The 17,624-nt window shown below is 34.7% G+C and overlaps 1 protein-coding gene across 7 annotated transcripts in view; it reads left to right on the plus strand.

Moving 5' to 3' along the window:
• UBE3A (ubiquitin protein ligase E3A) overlaps nucleotides 1-17,624 on the plus strand; it is a 113,646-nt gene that overhangs the window by 28,390 nt on the left and 67,632 nt on the right. For 3 of the 7 annotated variants that reach the window (XM_072614590.1, XM_072614585.1, XM_072614588.1), the window contains exons 2-4: nucleotides 7,490-7,554; nucleotides 10,244-10,363; nucleotides 13,634-13,678. In XM_072614590.1, coding sequence (XP_072470691.1) covers nucleotides 10,344-10,363; nucleotides 13,634-13,678 — 65 coding nt within the window. In that variant the 5' untranslated portion in view covers nucleotides 7,490-7,554; nucleotides 10,244-10,343. Of the gene's footprint in view, nucleotides 1-5,738; nucleotides 5,852-7,489; nucleotides 7,555-10,243; nucleotides 10,364-12,331; nucleotides 12,357-13,633; nucleotides 13,679-17,624 lie in introns of those variants that run through there. The other 4 variants (XM_072614586.1, XM_072614589.1, XM_072614592.1 and 1 more) reach the window with 4 other exon arrangements.

Consider the following 17,624-nt stretch of genomic DNA (forward strand, 5'->3'; position numbering starts at 1 on the left):
AATATTAACTATAAATAGATTTTTCAAAAGAATATTTTCAAAGGGTATCTTCTGGATGCAGATTTTAAATGGATTTTGTGACAGTTATAAGATGTTTTTATAAATTGAAGACTTATATGTCTCCACAGATATTTTGCAGGAAATTTAATTTTTACAAGGCAAAATCAACAGGGAGACTTGCTTAAAGTGAACAAAAAATTGGCTTGATTTTGGGTATAAGGATTGGAACTTATGTAACATAAGGTAAAAAGAGCCTAAACTAATTTGAATTCTAACACTAAAATAAATGCCCAGAGGATTATCTCAAAAAATCATTCATCATTTTGACCAGATGGCATCCACGCAATAATTTTGAGGGCACTGAAGGATGTAATTGTAGAACTTGCTGGCCAAAATATGTAACTTGTCATTACACACTGTCACTGTACCAGAAAATTGTATTGCCAAAATGATTCCCATTTCTGGAAAAAAAAAAGTTAACCCCCTAGACCCACAAAGTGTATTACCATATAGAAAAGGCTTTTATAATAAAGACTAATATTATTGAACACTTAAGCCAGCATTAACCAATGGATAACGTTGTAATGAGGGGAAGGCATGTCACTCTGATAAATTCCTTGGAAGGGTGTACATGAAGGTATTAGTAAGGGGAAAAATTAGTGGACTTGATTTACGTGTACTTCCAAAAGACCTGTTGACAAGTTTTGACAACCCTTGACTCTTGTGTTTGTTTTAAGAGACTTGCACAGTTAAATTGAAAGAGGACAAGTGTTTTGTCATGGAAAAGAAAACAAATAGTAACTTAAATAGTAGCTTATGAAACAGCATATTTCTGAATGGAGAAGAGTTTAAATGGTGAAAGATTCTGATGATCAGAGAATTACAGGATCATAAATTCTAGCGTAGAAAGAAAACTCTAACCTAACTCCCTCATTAAAAATAAGGAGACTGAATCCTAGGGAGATTTTAAGGACTTGCCCCAGCTCATTCAGGTAGTGTCCAAGGTGGGATTATAAACCCAGGTTCTCTGAATTCAGAGCAAGTGATTTTGCTGCCCACCTAAATTTCAACATGAAAGATCACTTATTGCATTTATCGCTGTGATGGCTTTATGTTTTGTCAGTTATTGCCTAACATTGAAGAGAACTTTCTTGTCAAACATCCATCTTCACTACAACCTGCCACTATTTCCAGCTTCATCACTTAACCAAATATCCACTAAATCCCTTCCACTCTAGCTAAATGAATCATCTTACCTTCCCCTGTTTACAGCTTTCTAGTTTCTAACTCTGACTATGCAGACATACCATTCTTAAATCTGGAATAAACTCCTTACTCTTCTTTACCAGTCCTTTGTCCCTCAACTTCAAAACCTAGCTTAAAATTGATCTTACCTTTCCTAAATGCCTTATGTGTTAAATCCCATCAAAATAATACCACTTTAACTTTGTGTTCCTCACCACTTAGTTTATACTTTATTTAACAAACTTATTGAGCGTAATCAAGGAATAATAGTATGTTCCATTTTCTCAAGTTGACTGATTAACAGAGAAATAAACAGATTTCTAGTTTTCAAAGAATCAATCTATAATTAAATGTATGTGTTCAATAGCAATAAGTAAATGTTCACAATTCCACCCTGAGATAATAGAGAACTGGCCTACAAGTCAAATAGACCAACTTGGATTCAAATCCCACTTCTGATATATACTGGCCATTTGACCTTGGGCATGTTACTTAACCTCTTGTGCCCCAAACAATTCTCTTTAAGACTACAAATGGCTGAAAAGTTTCCAGTCTGCTTTGATAAATGAAGTTCTTTATAAGAGCTCCCCACACCAACGAAATAACATCCTTTTTTTAAAATGAAGTTAGTATTTTCCTTTGGTTTGTTATAATTGAGAAATATTTCATGTTTTTGTAGTATCCTGGATTGTCGTAATGAAAATTAGGTATGTATAGTGTTGGTGAATTATAAACATTGTATTTGAAAGAAAACCTAATAACAGTCTACTGTATTTCAGCTATTGAGAGCAAGTACTGTTCGTAACATTCATAACTCACTTCACAAGCATATATTTCTGATCAGCACGCTAAGGACTACTGTGGTCACTTGGTCTTGGTTTCCCTATCTCCAGTCTTTACCCACTCCAGTTCATATTTCACAATACTTCTACATCAGTTTTCCTAAAATGCCATTCTCACATCTGTTCTTTCCATAAAAATTCACAGTAGATAATGTTTTGCTTGACTAAATTATTTGTTAAGGAAGATTTCTGCTGGGGGGGAAGTGGGACCAGCATGATAGTAATAAAGACCCCCCCCCCCAAAAAAAGAGGATTATCAAAACATTTTTAAAATATACAGAAGAAAGTAAATTCAGAAAGGGATACAATAATTAAGTTTAATATGTACTTTTAAAAAAGCTTTGCACAATATAAATGCAAGGTAATCATTTAATAAACTTTTTGTTTTTCTTCATGTGCTGGAATGTTAGTTGATGATTGTGAAATTCCTAAAGGAAAAGGAAAATAAGAATCCTTGCCATAGCCATGCTTACATCCCATCCATCCTTCCACCCAGACCATGTCTCTACCTCTTACTCCTAGGCACAGCAATCAAATCAATAGTAACATTATCTCTGGAGAGGGTATGTAATAACTTACCATCCTTGGCTTCCCAGATCAAAGCTCTCTTCCTTGGCTGCTGTTTCCCTAGAGGTTGTTTATCTGTTGCTTTCCTCTCTTATAATATAAGCTCTTCAAGGGGAGATGTCTTCTGATTTTTTGTCTCCCCAGTGTCCTCCCAGACCCTGAGAGACAGCGTGACTTAGTGGGTAGAACACTGGACTTTGAGTTGTAATTTTGGAATACTATGTCTTCTCTCCTCAATTTGAATCTTTTTTTCCCCAAATTTATTAATTTATTTGTTTTGAAATTTGAAAACAAATTTGAATCCTGCCAAAGATAATAGTTATGTGATTCTGCCCAAGACATTTAACCTCTCTGAGATTGTTTCTTCATTTGCAAAATGGGCAAAACAATGTTCAGTAAATATGACAGAAAAAGGATGATAGCTAAAGAAGACGGGATTAAAATTTGAGGTATTTCCCCCCACCCCCCAAGATAGGGGATCTTTTATTAGAGAAAGAACCCTTCCAGAGGGAGGGGGCAGTATGAAGATGTCCTTCATTTAGATAGAAGAGCCTGCCACCTCACTTAGAGAAGAGTCTCTTTTGTCTCTTGACTCTAAGTCCACTCATGCTGTGTTGTCACAACATTGCATACTTTGATGAAAACCATTAAAATTCTTCTCAGGCTTTTAACTCTGAAAGTATTTGGATACTTTCTTCACCTAGGCACATCCTCCAAGACTGAAGATCACAAATCATCCACAGCCAACAATAAGTGTTGGTGTTCAGTTGTTTTTCAGTTCTGCCTGACTCTTATGACCCCATTTGGAGTTTTCTTGGCAAAGATACTGGAGTGGCTTGCCATTTCCTTCTCTAGCTCATTTTATAGATGAGGAAACTGAGGCCAACAGGGTTAAGTGACTTCCACAGGGTCACAGATGTGAAGCCATATTTGAACTCAAGAAGATGAGTCTTTGTATCTCCAGGCTCAGCTCTCTATCTAGCTGTACAAGTACTTCACAAGTAAAGAACTCCTTTTTCTCCTTCCTTAGTCCTGCCACCTCCTCCACTTTTGTATTCATGACTTCCTCTGACTATGGAAGTCCATCCAGTAGACGGCTCATTATTTTGAGTCTGTTCTGGGTGAGTAATCTGCAACTGTCCTGCTCCCAACTCCCCCCAAGTGGTGTTCCTTTTTTGATGGGAAATATAGGATGTGCGGGCATGGATAGGTTGGGATTGCATTATCTTTCTCATAAAACTTATCCATCTTCTGAATTTTGTTATTTCCCTGAGGGCACTACCATCCTTCTCAGTCTTCTGTATTCTCTGCCTCTACATTAACCTTGCTTATTGGGGGGGACACCTTTTTGTTTTTTAACTGGTGGGGTATATGATCAAAAAAGTTGGGAAATCACTATGCATTGTCCATTATTATCCCTCACTCTTGCTATCTTACCAGTCTGCTTATTTTTCTGGGTACCTTTAGCTAAGACATAAAAGAAACCCAATCCACATTTTTATCCCATTTTCTTGGTAAGAGATTTAGTTTTATTAAGCCTAGGCATATTATAATATTATTTTATAATTATTTTAAACTGTAAAGAAAACTTCAGCTTGCTTTCATATGTTAATTAGCAAAATGGATTTTTGTGCACTGTGAGGGACAGAAAGAAGCAGGTGTTTTTTGATATAACTTGGTAAGAGTAACACTCATTTGCATATATCAGTTTGCCAGACATGAGTATGTTAAGTCATAGAGTTATGTTGATTATCATAAATTTGTGTGTGTAAGGCCCATGGGAGCCATTAGATACTTTATCTGGAGTTTGGCTAAGCTTTACCAAATGAGGCTTGTTTATAGTCATGAGTTTTTAGATCTATAGGTGTGATTAATTCAAAGGAATGTTGAGAATATTTTTTTCCAGTCAATTTTGCTTTTTAAAAATGAGAATAAAACCTCATTTAAAACATCTAAGCATTATCATTACATAATGATATAAATGATCTTAAGAATAAATAAATAAATAACAAACACCAAGGTACCTTTTTCACTAGTCCTAATTGTTTTCATTCATCATTTAAGTTACTCCTGGATTTTTTTCCTGCTTTTAGTGAAATACTGAGGCTTTATACTTTGAATGATGCAGTATAATTTATAGAATTGTCTCTTGTCTGAGGACCTCTCCTAGGATCCCTGCAGAGCTGCCTTGGACAGATAACTAATATCTCTGAGCCTTAATTCTACCCATCTGCAAAATGAAGGGTTAGACTAAATCTGTGGTTCAAAGCCAGTCTGGAATGAGTAAGCCTTCACTTTTCTCATTAGGAGATCAGAAAGGTAGGCATTACTTTGGTTTTTCAAAATCTTGTTCTTTCCACATTTAACTAGTCTACGAGGAAGAAATTGACAAATGAGGAGAGTTTCCTTTAGTCTCTCAATGCTTTCTGTGTCTATACAGTTGCTGTTATAAAAAGTTTGTTGAGCAGTAGTTAGAAACTACTGATTTGTCTGTAGGAAACCCTGTGATTATCTTTTCCTTAGATGATTTTCCAGCCCTTCTTCCTCCCTTCTTCTGAATACTTTAGTTGGAAGTTATATGAAATGAAATTTAAATTAATTTGTTACTATAGCTACCCGTTATAAGATTAGGTGAAGTTTTTTTCCCCCTTTTCTGAAAGACTGTCTTCTTTCTCAATACATATAATTAAAAATCTCCACACACACACACACACCCCTCCTAATTAAACAGAGCTTAAACATTGTTAAAGAGCAATCTAAAACAATTGTTACCACAGGAGTAATTTTACCAGATTTTTAAAAAGCTATGTCCCCCCGAAGACATTTCAGTAACCTTTCTTAGAAATATATGATCGTTCTTTGCTGCTCAGATGTACTTTGTAGTTAATGTACTTAGTATATAGTTACTCATTTAAATAATGACAAATAATTGTCATTATTTTAATTTGCTCCTAATACAGCCCACGTTTCAAAACCATGTCTATTTGCAAATAGATAAGTATTATTTTGTAAAATTTCTCTTAAACATTTTTAATAACTCATTTTTCAGTTATGAATTCTCCCTCCTCCACCTTCACTTCCCCTACCAACTGAGAAGACAAGAAAAAGAAGAGCCCCCTACGAATCAGTCAAGCAAAGCAGGCTCTCCTCTTAGGCATGTCTCAAAAATGCTTCCATCTGCACTCTTGAGTCTAGAGGTAGATAGCATGTTTCATCCTATTTCCTCTAGAATTTTAGCTGGTCATTGTGTTGCTTGGAGTTCCTAAATCTTCCACAGTTGTCATAATATTGGTATTGTAAAAGTGTTCTCGTTATCCTTATTTCGTATTACATCAGTTCATATAAAGTCCTTCCCAGATTTCTCTGAAACCATCCTTTTATCCACAGTCATATTCTGTACATTCATGTATCACATAACTTGTTCAACCATTCTCAAATTCATGGGTACTCCTTCAGATTTCAGTTCTTTGACACCACAAATCGATGCTATAGATATTTTTATACATATGGATCCTTTTCCCCTTTCTTTGATCTCTGAGGTATAGACTTACTTAGCAGTATTGCTGGGTCAAAGGGTATATATACAATTTAGTAGCTTTGGAGGCATAATTCCAAATTGTTTCCCAAAATGGCTGGATCTTTTCACAGTACCATCAATTAATGTATCAATTTCTCACAGTCCCTCTAGCATTTGTCATTTTACTTTTTTTTGCCAGTCTTTTGGGTTTGAGGTAGTACCTTGGTATAGTTTTAATTTACATTTCTTTAAGTATTAAAAAAAATTCTGTTGTTATTGATAGCATGGCTTTCTTCCTCTAAAAATGCCTTTTCATGTCCTTTGACTAGTTATCAATTGGGAAGTGACTCTTATTCTTATGAATTTGACCATGTTCTATCTATATCTTAGGAAATGAAACCTTCTAAACTCCAGTTAACTGTTTTTCTTCTAATTTTAGCTACATTAGTATTGTTTATGCAAACTTTTTTTAATTTTCATAATGAAAGTTGTCCATTTTACCTTCTGTGAACTTACTCTTGTTTAGTCAAGAACTATTCCCTATTTGTAGATCAGACAGGTAATTTTTTCCCTTAAGCATTCTTTCTAAAGGACCAGGTAATCCCTGCCCCACCACAAAGAATAATTTTAGGTTCATTCAAAAGCAGAGCATCACCATAGAATATATGAATAAAACGCTCCATGATGTAAATAAATGTAAAGGGGGAAAATCCCCAAATTGATGAACTTTTGAGACATTTAAGCTATGAGAAGTTTGTTTTAATGAGCTTTTAAAAATGGCTTTCACTTTGAACGACAAGAAGAAAAACACTTTCTATTTGGACCTACGCTTTTTTTTCTTCAAATGCTACATATTTTAGTGTCCATAAATCATTGTTTTTTGCGGCCCATCTGGCCAGTTAGAGATAGTCTAAATTGCAAATGGACAATGAGCCCTAATCATTATAAGAAATTGAGAATAAAAGAAATTAAGAACATGTCTGAAAGAACTAAATTTGAAGTATTAGATACTGCAGAGCCTTTGAATACCTTAACCATAAATTTTAAAAATAATTCATAGTGATGATTTAGGTAGTATACATGAGACTTCGTGCATTTTCATTCAGCAGGAGCAACAGCCAGAATTACACCTTCAGTTTTGTTACTACACCGATTAGACAACTTAAGAAATAATAGGATATGTGATATTCATATTAATGCATATGGCATACAATTAATGTGTATTGACAATTTTATTTTAAAACATTTTATATAATGAAAACAAAGATCATGATTTATTGGTTCAAAATTTTAAATAAGCCATGTTTTTGTATTATAGGTCAGGATTCTGTAGGAGCCTGATTTTAGAATTCACAAGATCATCTGAAGTACTAGAGAAATATGGTATGTTTAATATTTTATTTTTTTATATTCATATGAAAGTAACGTCTCAATGTCAGTTCTTGACTACACTTGTGTCAGTATTTTGAAGATTGTCACAATCCTAATGGGACATAGAAATAAAATATTTATTATACCTATTTTGGACTTATGCTCAGACCCTTAGAGGATAGGAACAGAACAGTTTCTTTTTAAGAAATACTTATAAAATGAGAAGAGAGATGTAATACCCAAAATGTTTATAGCTATAACTAAGCCATTTACTCTTAGGTAAAATATTTTTGTCATTTTAATATATATCATTGTAGTAAGGTAATCCAGATTGAATAGTACTTGAAACTTCTAAATCTAAAATGTTGTTGTCTTTTTGGTACCACTCAGTGGATCCTGGTACCTACTTGAGTAAAGACTGAAAAGGAGTATATTACTCCTCAAGTGCTAAAGTTCCTAGAAAATTTCTGACTACAAGGTACCCTTGAAAACTCTTAGGGTTTTGATTGGGAGATATTTTATAGTCTTCAGCTGCTATTGAGGTAGGTTATGATAAGAAACCTACAAACCTTAGGAGGCTCAGTTCTGTCTGGGTATATATACCTATTTCTTCCCTGAATAGGTATATTAAATTTAATTGGAAATTTCCTTCTAGCTCTAAATATATAATTATTCTTAGGCTTAGATTCCTGGGGGCCTAGGAATGACCTTTTAACCTCTCTTAGATAATTGTAGTCTACAGGTTTTACATTCAGAATCCAGAACCCTCTTGAACTATTAATGGTACAGTGCTACTGTTTTTCCCCCCATCATATTTCATCAGTGAGGTGCCTTACCATTTTACCCTAAAGCCCATACCATAAACTTTTCTCAAACCACCAGGTGTCAGTTCCAAGTGGCTAGAGGTGTTGGCTCTTTCTAGAACGGTTTTCTCGTAGGCCTGCTGTAGCTTTGTGGGGCAGAGTGAAACTAGCAAACAATTAAGGTGCATGTTCAAGTAATATTTTGGACTTGTGTATGCTATCTGAGCTAGTATAGTGAGGACTCGGGGTAGTTGTGAGTGCTGACATGACATCCTTTGAAAGGTTATTAATAAGACCAGCTGTGGTAGTGAACAGTCAATTTGGGAAGGAAGGTCAGTGTATACAGGGAGGTGTGTGTGTGTGTGGTGTGTGTGTGTGTGTGTGTGTGTGTGTGTGTGTGTGTGTGTGTGTGTGTGTACACATAGTTTTATTTTGATGTCTCTTTTTAGAAAATTTTTTAGCTTTTGTGGAGTTTTATAGTTTGCAAAATTAGTCCAACCCATGTAAAGTAATACAAGATAGTCTTTAAGGGCTCCCGAGTGTGTCCTCAGTATTCATTTATATATTTATATTGTTTCCTCAGGGATATTGACTTTTTTTCAAGACCTCAATGCTCATTATGGTCTCGTTCATCTACTACTATAAATTTTGCTTGTATCTTATCTCTCATGCTTTGAACCTGTGTTCATATTCATATGTACAGGCTGTGAGCAAATTATAAACTGACAAGCTTAATTAAGAGGAAATGTAAGAAAAGAAGTTTTAAAAACCATAGCTTTAATTATCACCTCTATACATTTATTTTCTAAATCCATATCTCTACCCTCACTTACCCAAAATTCCAGACTCATATTTGCAATTCCCTTTCATATATATATATGTTTGTGTGTGTGTGTGTATATGTGTATATATATATGTGTGTATATATATATATATATATATATATATATATATATATATATATATATATATATATATATATATATATATATATGTATCCCACCCCACCTCAGACTCAACATGTCCCAAACTGAACTCAATTATCTTTCCCTCAAAATCTGCCACGTTCTCTAATATACCTATTTCTGTTGGCAGTATCACTGTTCTCCCACTCATAAGGCTCATAACCAATCACCAAAATTGTTATTAAGCATTGTTTCTATTTCACCTCTAACATTTAGTTAGTTGCTAAATCCTATCAGTTCTACCTCTGCAATCTCTCTCTCCCATTCTTTACTTTAGTTCCCATCCTACTGAGGGTAAAGCGCCTATTTCTTCTTGCCTAAACTATTATATATTGCTTTCAGCAATTCCTGCCTATAATCTCTCTCCTCTCCAGTCTGTCCTTCACCTGATATATCATTTTGTTCACCTTACTGAAAAATCTTCCATTGCTGAGTAGTTGAGCCTTCTTTTCCTTACATTCAAGACCCGTCAGTATGGCTTTCAATCCACCTTTCCAACCTTATCTGATTATTCTCCTTTATATACACTATTTCAGACAAACTAAACTTCTCCATTTCCCATTCAGCTCCTGCCCTCTCTGATCTCTATACTTATGCGTATGGCTTTTCCCCATGGCTAGGACGGATCCCCCTCTCCTCAAAAGCCCCGTATCTATCTCCCTTCCTTTGAAACCCAGTTCAGTTGCTACCTTCTCCAATAAGTTTTATCTTCTGATAAACTGGAATTTCTTTGAAAGCAGGATTTTTGTTGTAGCAATCTATCTCCATATCACAGTTTTATTTAGTCATTGGATCTGAAAAATTGAAGATTGTAACTGGTGTGCTCTTATATTTAGAAATTGATAAAAATTTTAAAGAGCAGTGCTCTGAACATTGGATTGGATTGAAATGCTAAGTTCTGAGGAATTCTAACTGAAAGTTTGTTTTTATTAGAGTTATTAAGCCTACGCTCAGCTCAAGTTAGCAACTAGACTGGTGTGACCACCTGTTTTTAATCAGTGACTCAAAGCTGTGATCACCTCGATGTCACCGAATGGCCACAGCTTGTAAAAGGTAACTTTGATGTTATTTCATGGTCTTTGGTGGGCTGTCTTCTTATAAGTAAGATTATGCAATGATGATTGTAGTTGTACAAATAAAAAATATAAAATTGGTAGAAATACAATCAAGAGTGTTGGCCTAATATTTGACTGACTTTTTCATGTCTTTCCAAAAATTGTCACTACCCTTTTCCCTCTTTAAAAATGTCAGTAGCAACCATCACTATGGCTGGATGGATGAACAACAGAGCAAAGTATTTTGGTAGGGAAATGATTCCAGTAAAAATTTAATTCTGAATGTAATGAAAAATAATACTAGAAGACTTAATATTATAAGTCTTATAAAATGTGCCTTTTATTTGGTGAACTTTTTATTGAAACACTATTCTAGAAGATTTTACAGCTTTAATAAAACCAGTGTACTTTTCTCTCCTAGAGAGTTACAGTGGAGGTAGAAGGAGTGGCTTGCAGGATGGAGAAGCTGCACCTAGTGTTATTGGAAGTGAGCCACCATTTGAATTTGCTAGCTCATGCTGCAGTATTCAGATTAATGGGTGTCTTGTTACCACATTTTCTGCAATTCAAATCAAGGCTGAAAGTTATATGAGCGTTTGCTCTGAGATTTTTTATTTTCAGAATAATTTGCTTATTGTTAAATTTTAAAAATATCTTTCATAATTTTTCACTTAAGATTTTTAGTAAGAGAGAGCCTCAAGTAATTTTTTTCCTTTGTTTATATTTTCTAAGTTTGGTAAAATATAAACTCACACACACAGATCTCTCTCTCTCTCTCTCTCTCTCTCTCTCTCTCTCTCTCTCTTCTCTCTTTCTCTTTCTCTTTCTTTACATATATATAAATTTTTTTGTTGTTGTTGTAGTCTTTAACAGTTGTAAATACTTGACCTGAAAGGATAAATAGTTTCCTATTGAATAAACAACATTTTGATTGACTTATTTAATATCATTGCAAGGTGCTTGATACTCCAGTTTTTGAAAGTTGGACCTGACTTGGAAATTTGCTAGTTTTGTTTCCTGTCCTCTCTCACTATTGGATTAGAAAATTAATTTATAAAATATAATGTAAGCAGGGCTATTAGAAACTTAATGTATATCTGACTCAAACCATTTATTTAAATTTTTACAAGGAAAGTTTTTCTATTTGTTCTGTGGATACTCACTTTTCTTTTAATGAAAAACAATCACATTTATAAAATTGACTAGAAAGATATAAAACCATTTATATAAAAGATTTAGACCGGGTCTCTGAAACTGGCATCTTAGGAAACTGAAACTGCCATTAATCTGTCCTTCCTTTCTTACTCATCTCTTTTTGTCCTTTCCCCAGTCTGGATTGATTTTAAATTATTCGTCACTTGTAAATGGTGTTGAGCAATTCACTTTGATTTTATAAATTAGTGAAGTGGTCAGTCTTCCAAGACCAAGTTAAATAGAACAATCTAGAAGTTTTATTTAGATCTTGGTCATCCTTTTTCTCCGTGGAGCTAACAGAAATGGGAAAAGCTAGACACTAAAGCTAGCTTGGAATGTACTTGCTATATGGTCATTGATATAGCTTCCATCCTCTTCATTAGAGTCTCACTTCTCCGCAGCACTTAAATATCTTTGCTTCTAAGACTTGGATTTGTTTCCCTTCTTGCTTGTGTCTTTATACTTTTGCACTTTTTTCCCCCCTTTTCTATATTCCCTCTGGGTCCTCTCCTTTTCCTTTATCCCTTTATCTTTCCTGTTAATTTTGAAAGTTTTGCTGCCTAAGTGTTTGAAAGCTTCTAATCTGCCTCTCTTCCCTTAGTGCCAGCAGGTTTATTTTTTGTTTTGCAAGCCTGCTCTGCCTCCTTACAATATGACATCTGATGCTGGAGGGTCGCACTTTCAAAAATGAGTCAGCTGGTACATGGGGTTATCATCAGTTTTTAGCACTTCTGTCTGGGACATACAAGTTTGGAAGCAATCTTGGGGTTCTTACCCACAAGGCTTGTGGAGACCAGGTGTGTCACGAAGGTGATTTGCTTGCTCCCTGGGGGAGAGGGTGGAGTGAAATTTTTGCATATGTGTCACAGCCATGTCACTGCCACCCCCAGCAGGCTATCAGTTTAGTTCTCAAAGTGATTTTCAGTGATACTTAAAATTTTAATACTACTATGTGAAGATTCTAAAATGAATATTGATCTGGGACTTACTTATGCATTCTTACTCTTGGCAATACTGTGAACAAACAAGGAAAAACAAGAAAAGTGGAAAACACAGAATTATCTTTTTCTGGTGGCTCTGATTTTAAGATTCCTCTGATGTCTTTAAAATTTTGAAGTTCAAGTTCTCATTTTCTGGTTAATTCCTAGGTCAAGACTTGATGCCCCTTTGAAAACTTAGTCTTTGCTTAAAAAAAATTTTTTTTTTTTGAATTTGCAAGTATTGGAAGTACTTAGCCTGTTTTTCTAACAGCAGCATAGAGGGTAAGGAAGGTTCGTGTTCTCTAGAAATGAATTATAAAGGATTGATTTAGTAGACTTGGCTTTCTGAGTATAACTAGATAAAATAAGGACATATAACTTCTATTGAACAAACAAAATACTACAAAACCACCGGTTGGCAATTATGCAATTCTCAACTATCTACAGCAAAGTTATAATCCAAGCTATGGTTTCTCTTACCATTCAGGTTTACTTCTGGCCAATAGTATCTCTTAGCACCACTAGTTATGTACAGGGAAACCAAAGTAATGTTGGTATGGAGTGGTCAATAAAAATAAGAATGGTCAATTGTTATTAACTGATAACTTACCACGTCAACTGGGATTCCTTTTAGACTGACTTGTAATTTTGGGTTCTATATAAGTGTTGTTATAAGTGTTCTATAAGAGTTGTTAGTTAAGGCTTGACCCTAGCAAACTTTGTAGTTGTGTGTTTTTAGCGAAAATTTTTGTTCTCTAGGCATGATCTTGATTTCTCACTCAGATTTTGGTTTCTTATACCAATATAGGATTCTGTATGCTATTCTTAGAAAGAAAATATACTAGCTTTTATTAGGTAAACTGTTTTTTAAAAATCTATAGTATGCAATCTCTTGTTTATTTTTCCCATGTTTTTGAATTTTTTCAATATGTGTTATAAATTTGAAGATTTTGACTTTTAGTAATATGTTGTGACCTAAAGAGTACATTGTATTACCAAATTTATTTAGAGAAATAATTATCTCCCCAAATAATTAGATAGATATTTCAGAAAGTAGTATGTTTTGTTTAATGTTTTTTGCTTACATCTTATAGATCACCAGGAGAACCTCACTCTGACGACATTGAAGCTAGCCGAATGTAAGTAAAATTGGTAGTAATTATTTGGGAAATTTAGTGTAATCAGTGTATTTTTATATAGATTGTTTCAAGTAGCTATTACATTTTTTAAATGTAGCACATGTAAAGTATATTTTTTTCAAAATTAGTTGACTTTAAATGAGCTCTTAAAATAACCATGAGCAGAAACATGCTTACCTACTTTGAACTTCTTAGCTCTAGCTGCAAGTCATTAAGTTTCCTGAAGTCTTCCTCTTCTCGAGTCTTCTATTTTTTCATAATTAGAGATGGTAGCAGGTTTAATAACATACTCCCTCTGTGGCCTGAATATCATTGTCTCTTCAGCTTCCTCCTTGTATAGTGGAAGGGAGAATGCAGAAATGTGGAAGTGTAGTTCTAGCTCTTCACATCTATCTCTTCCAGCTTGTCAGTCCCACTTCCACTGGAGAGACTGGAATCTGACAGTTATTCAGTGGGGTAGGTAGGCAAAATTTTTTATTCAGTACAGGTGTGCTATACTCTACAAGAACCATATACCTGTATATGAACATCTGAACTCATAAAACAAATAATTAAAGGGGGAATAATCTTATCAGAAAAAAGATTGACTTTATAAAACGGATTTACCACAGAGTCCAGTTCTTATAAACAACAGTGATCATGCTATCTTGCATTTGCGTAGTGCTTTATGGTATTCAAAGCACTTTGAACTATATTATAGCTTTTACATAATGAGCTTCTTGAGTATATCTCATATGATTTGGTTTATGTCCCTTTCTAGGAACACAACTACTTTGTAAAGTGAGATAATTACTGTTACAGTAGTACCTGATATTACTTATTTCCTGGGGGAAAAAATAAAAACCATAGAGTAGAGAATTTGAAATATGGATGGGACCTTAGAAATCATTTAATCCAACCCCTCTTCCTTATCTCCCCACTCCTCGCCCCCTCATTTTGCCACCAAGGAAAATGAGGCCTGGTGAAGTGATACGTCTATGAAATCCCAGCTGCTGAAATGCCCAGCCCAGGACTAAAACTGAGCTGGCCTGACTCCTGTTCCTGTGTTCATTGCATTTAATTTTTTCTTTATGATAGAATCAGCTTTAAACACAACAAGGGATACAAACTTTTTGTAAATATTTAAAATTTAAACCCCATCAATTGCTTAGCTTTAAAAAAAGAATTCTTTGTCAAATAAAATTTTCTGTGTTTGGTCTCTGCAGAAAGTTGAAGAGTTTTTTGCTTGTTCTTTTCTTCCTCATAAGCTTAAGCAAGCACACTTCTAGCGATATAGCTTTAAATATATCCTGAAAAGTAGATGAGACACATGTAAAATGTGCCTTGAAACTGTGAGATTCATGTTTCAGGTAGGTGTTGGACTAGATGATTTCTAAGGTCCCTCCAGTTTTAAGATTGTCTTCATTTCTTAGTTTTTAAGCAATTGACTTAATGTTTCATTTGAATGCTTAGCATGGCTATTTGAATATATGCTTTATTTTTCTTGTACATTACTTTACTTAGTTATTAAGTTAGTTCAAAATATTTTTAACTTCTCATTTTTCTCATTCCCATTAGAAAATGTAGGAAGAAAAAATTTCCAAGACCAGGTTATTTAAGTTTGATGGGTGAACATGAGTAGTTAGAGTCGTCCAAATTAGAGGCCATTACCTTCACTCACCATAGGCATTATAAAGTTATCTTAGGTGCCATTATTTTTTGGTTGTGGCTTTTATCTCATATTACCAACTTCCTGAAACAAAAAGGAGTACTCCCTCCAAGACTTTTCCAGTGCCTGCTTACATCATATTCCTCTGATCCATATAATTTCAGCTAGTTTTTTTCATATACTTCCTTTCAGTGTTGCCAGATACTAGTAAATTTGGTCAGCTGACTATTTTGAGATCAAAATAATAATAATAAAAAAAGAACTAGTCTTCTTGTGTCAAATAAAAGGTGAGATGGACAGTTACCACATTTGTAAAATGAGGGAAATGAGCTACATACCTTCCAGGGCTATTTCTAGCTCTTGTAATCGATAAATCTTCATGTGGAAGAGAAATTAAACTTGTTGTGCTTGGTCTTGGACAGCAGAATCAGGACCACTGTATGTAGTTTATGAAATTGCAGATTTTGGTTTAGTGGAAAGAAAAAACTTTGCTAACATCACAATTCAAAAATGGAGAGGATTGTCTTGTGAGGTTTAGTGAGTTCCTGCCAATAGGTGTTGTCACACAATCTGAATGGTTACTTGTTAGGACTGCTTTCAAATGGAATCCATACATCGCCTGGGACCTGGACCATCTGATTTCTGAAGTCCTGTTTGAATGCCAAGGAATCTGTAATTTTAGAGTTAAATGATAGTAATGCCCTTTGCTTTGAAAACTGAAGAAATATTCAGTAAAGCATCCATTTATTAAAATGTCTACTATGTATAAAGCATGAGCCACATGCTGAAGTAATTTAAGATATAGCATGATTCTGGCCTTCATGGAATGTATTATCTAGTAAGAGGGCAACAGTAATACATAATAGAATATAATAAGAACATAAGTTAGGTAAAAGGGATTTGAGGTTGGAGGAAATAGTTCTAATTGGGGTGACTGGTGGAAGTTTGATGGGGAGGTGGGGGTGGGAAGGCATTTAAGAAAGGATTTCAAAGATAGATATGATCTTGGTAGAGGAGAGTTGGCCAGAGGAGCTATTATGGGTCTAGGGATCAACATGAGCAAAGGCATGGAATATGCATTTGTACAGAGATAGGAAGTAGCCTGGTTTCTTTATAGTATAGCATATATCAATCAGTCAGTCTTAACTTTAGGAAGTACCAACTGTGTTGTAGACATTGTAAAGTACTGGAGATAGAAAGACAAAAAAAAATATCTACCCTCAGGGAACTTGCCTTTCATCATGGGAAATATGTATGTGTATGAAAGTATATTTACATAAATACATACGTACAAGATAGTAAAAGAGAGGGAGGCAACAGGATCAGAAAAGCCTCATGTAGAAGGTAATGCTTGACCTAAGCTTTGAAGGAGTCAGAGAAAGAGATAAGGAAGAATGCACCCCAAATTGGGGGGGGGGGGGAGATCATGCCAGAAGTCATGGAGACAGGAGTATTTTGAGGAACACCAACAAGTATGGTTTGAGTGAATTGTAGAACACATGAAAGAGAATGAAAAAGCAAGTTGGAGTTGTCTTGTGAAAGGCATTTGCTAAGTAGAGAAGTTTTTTGATCCTGAAGATGTTAGGGGAAAAAAGTTATGTTCAAAAACTAAAAAAAAGAAAAATATTTAAACCAACTGTTCAATAACCGTATCTCAAAATGCATGCAATATTTCACATGTGTAGCACCTATTAGAAATTAATTAAAATATTTTTTCTCTCCAAAAAATAAAAAGATGTTAGGAAGTCACTGGAGTTTATTTAATGATAGTGACGTGGTCTGACTTTTTGTGCTTTAGAAATATTATGCTGGCAGTTATTTAGAAAATAGATTGGAGAGAGGAAAAAAGAGTTTTGAGGCATGAAGATACATTAAGGAAAATTGTGTGAAATTCTTAGAGTGATATAGAAGTTACCTTAGCTACGTAGTGAGACTTAACCAGGCAGTAGAAAGTCATTGAAGGATTTTGAACAGAACAATGAAATGATCAGATCTTGGTGTAACTAGGATTAGTCTAACCAGCTGAATGATTACTTGTTAGGACCGCATTCAGTGGGATGCATATGTTAGCAGGGGACTGGACCCTTTGGTTTCTGAAGTTCCATTTGAACTTACAGGAATTTCTGAGTCTACAGTTAAATGACAGTGTTGCTCTTTAGCTTGGAAAGTGACAGACCTGTTCATCTCTTTCAGTAGAGCATTTGGTAATGAGAGTTTCTGCCATGGTGATGTTGAAATTGAAGGTAAGGGCAGATGTGAGAAATATTCAGACAGCTATTGAGTGGGGTTGGTGGGCAA

This window comes from Notamacropus eugenii, chromosome 5, assembly GCF_028372415.1.
Source record: "Notamacropus eugenii isolate mMacEug1 chromosome 5, mMacEug1.pri_v2, whole genome shotgun sequence".
In the NCBI taxonomy this organism is placed as follows: Eukaryota; Metazoa; Chordata; class Mammalia; order Diprotodontia; family Macropodidae; genus Notamacropus; species Notamacropus eugenii.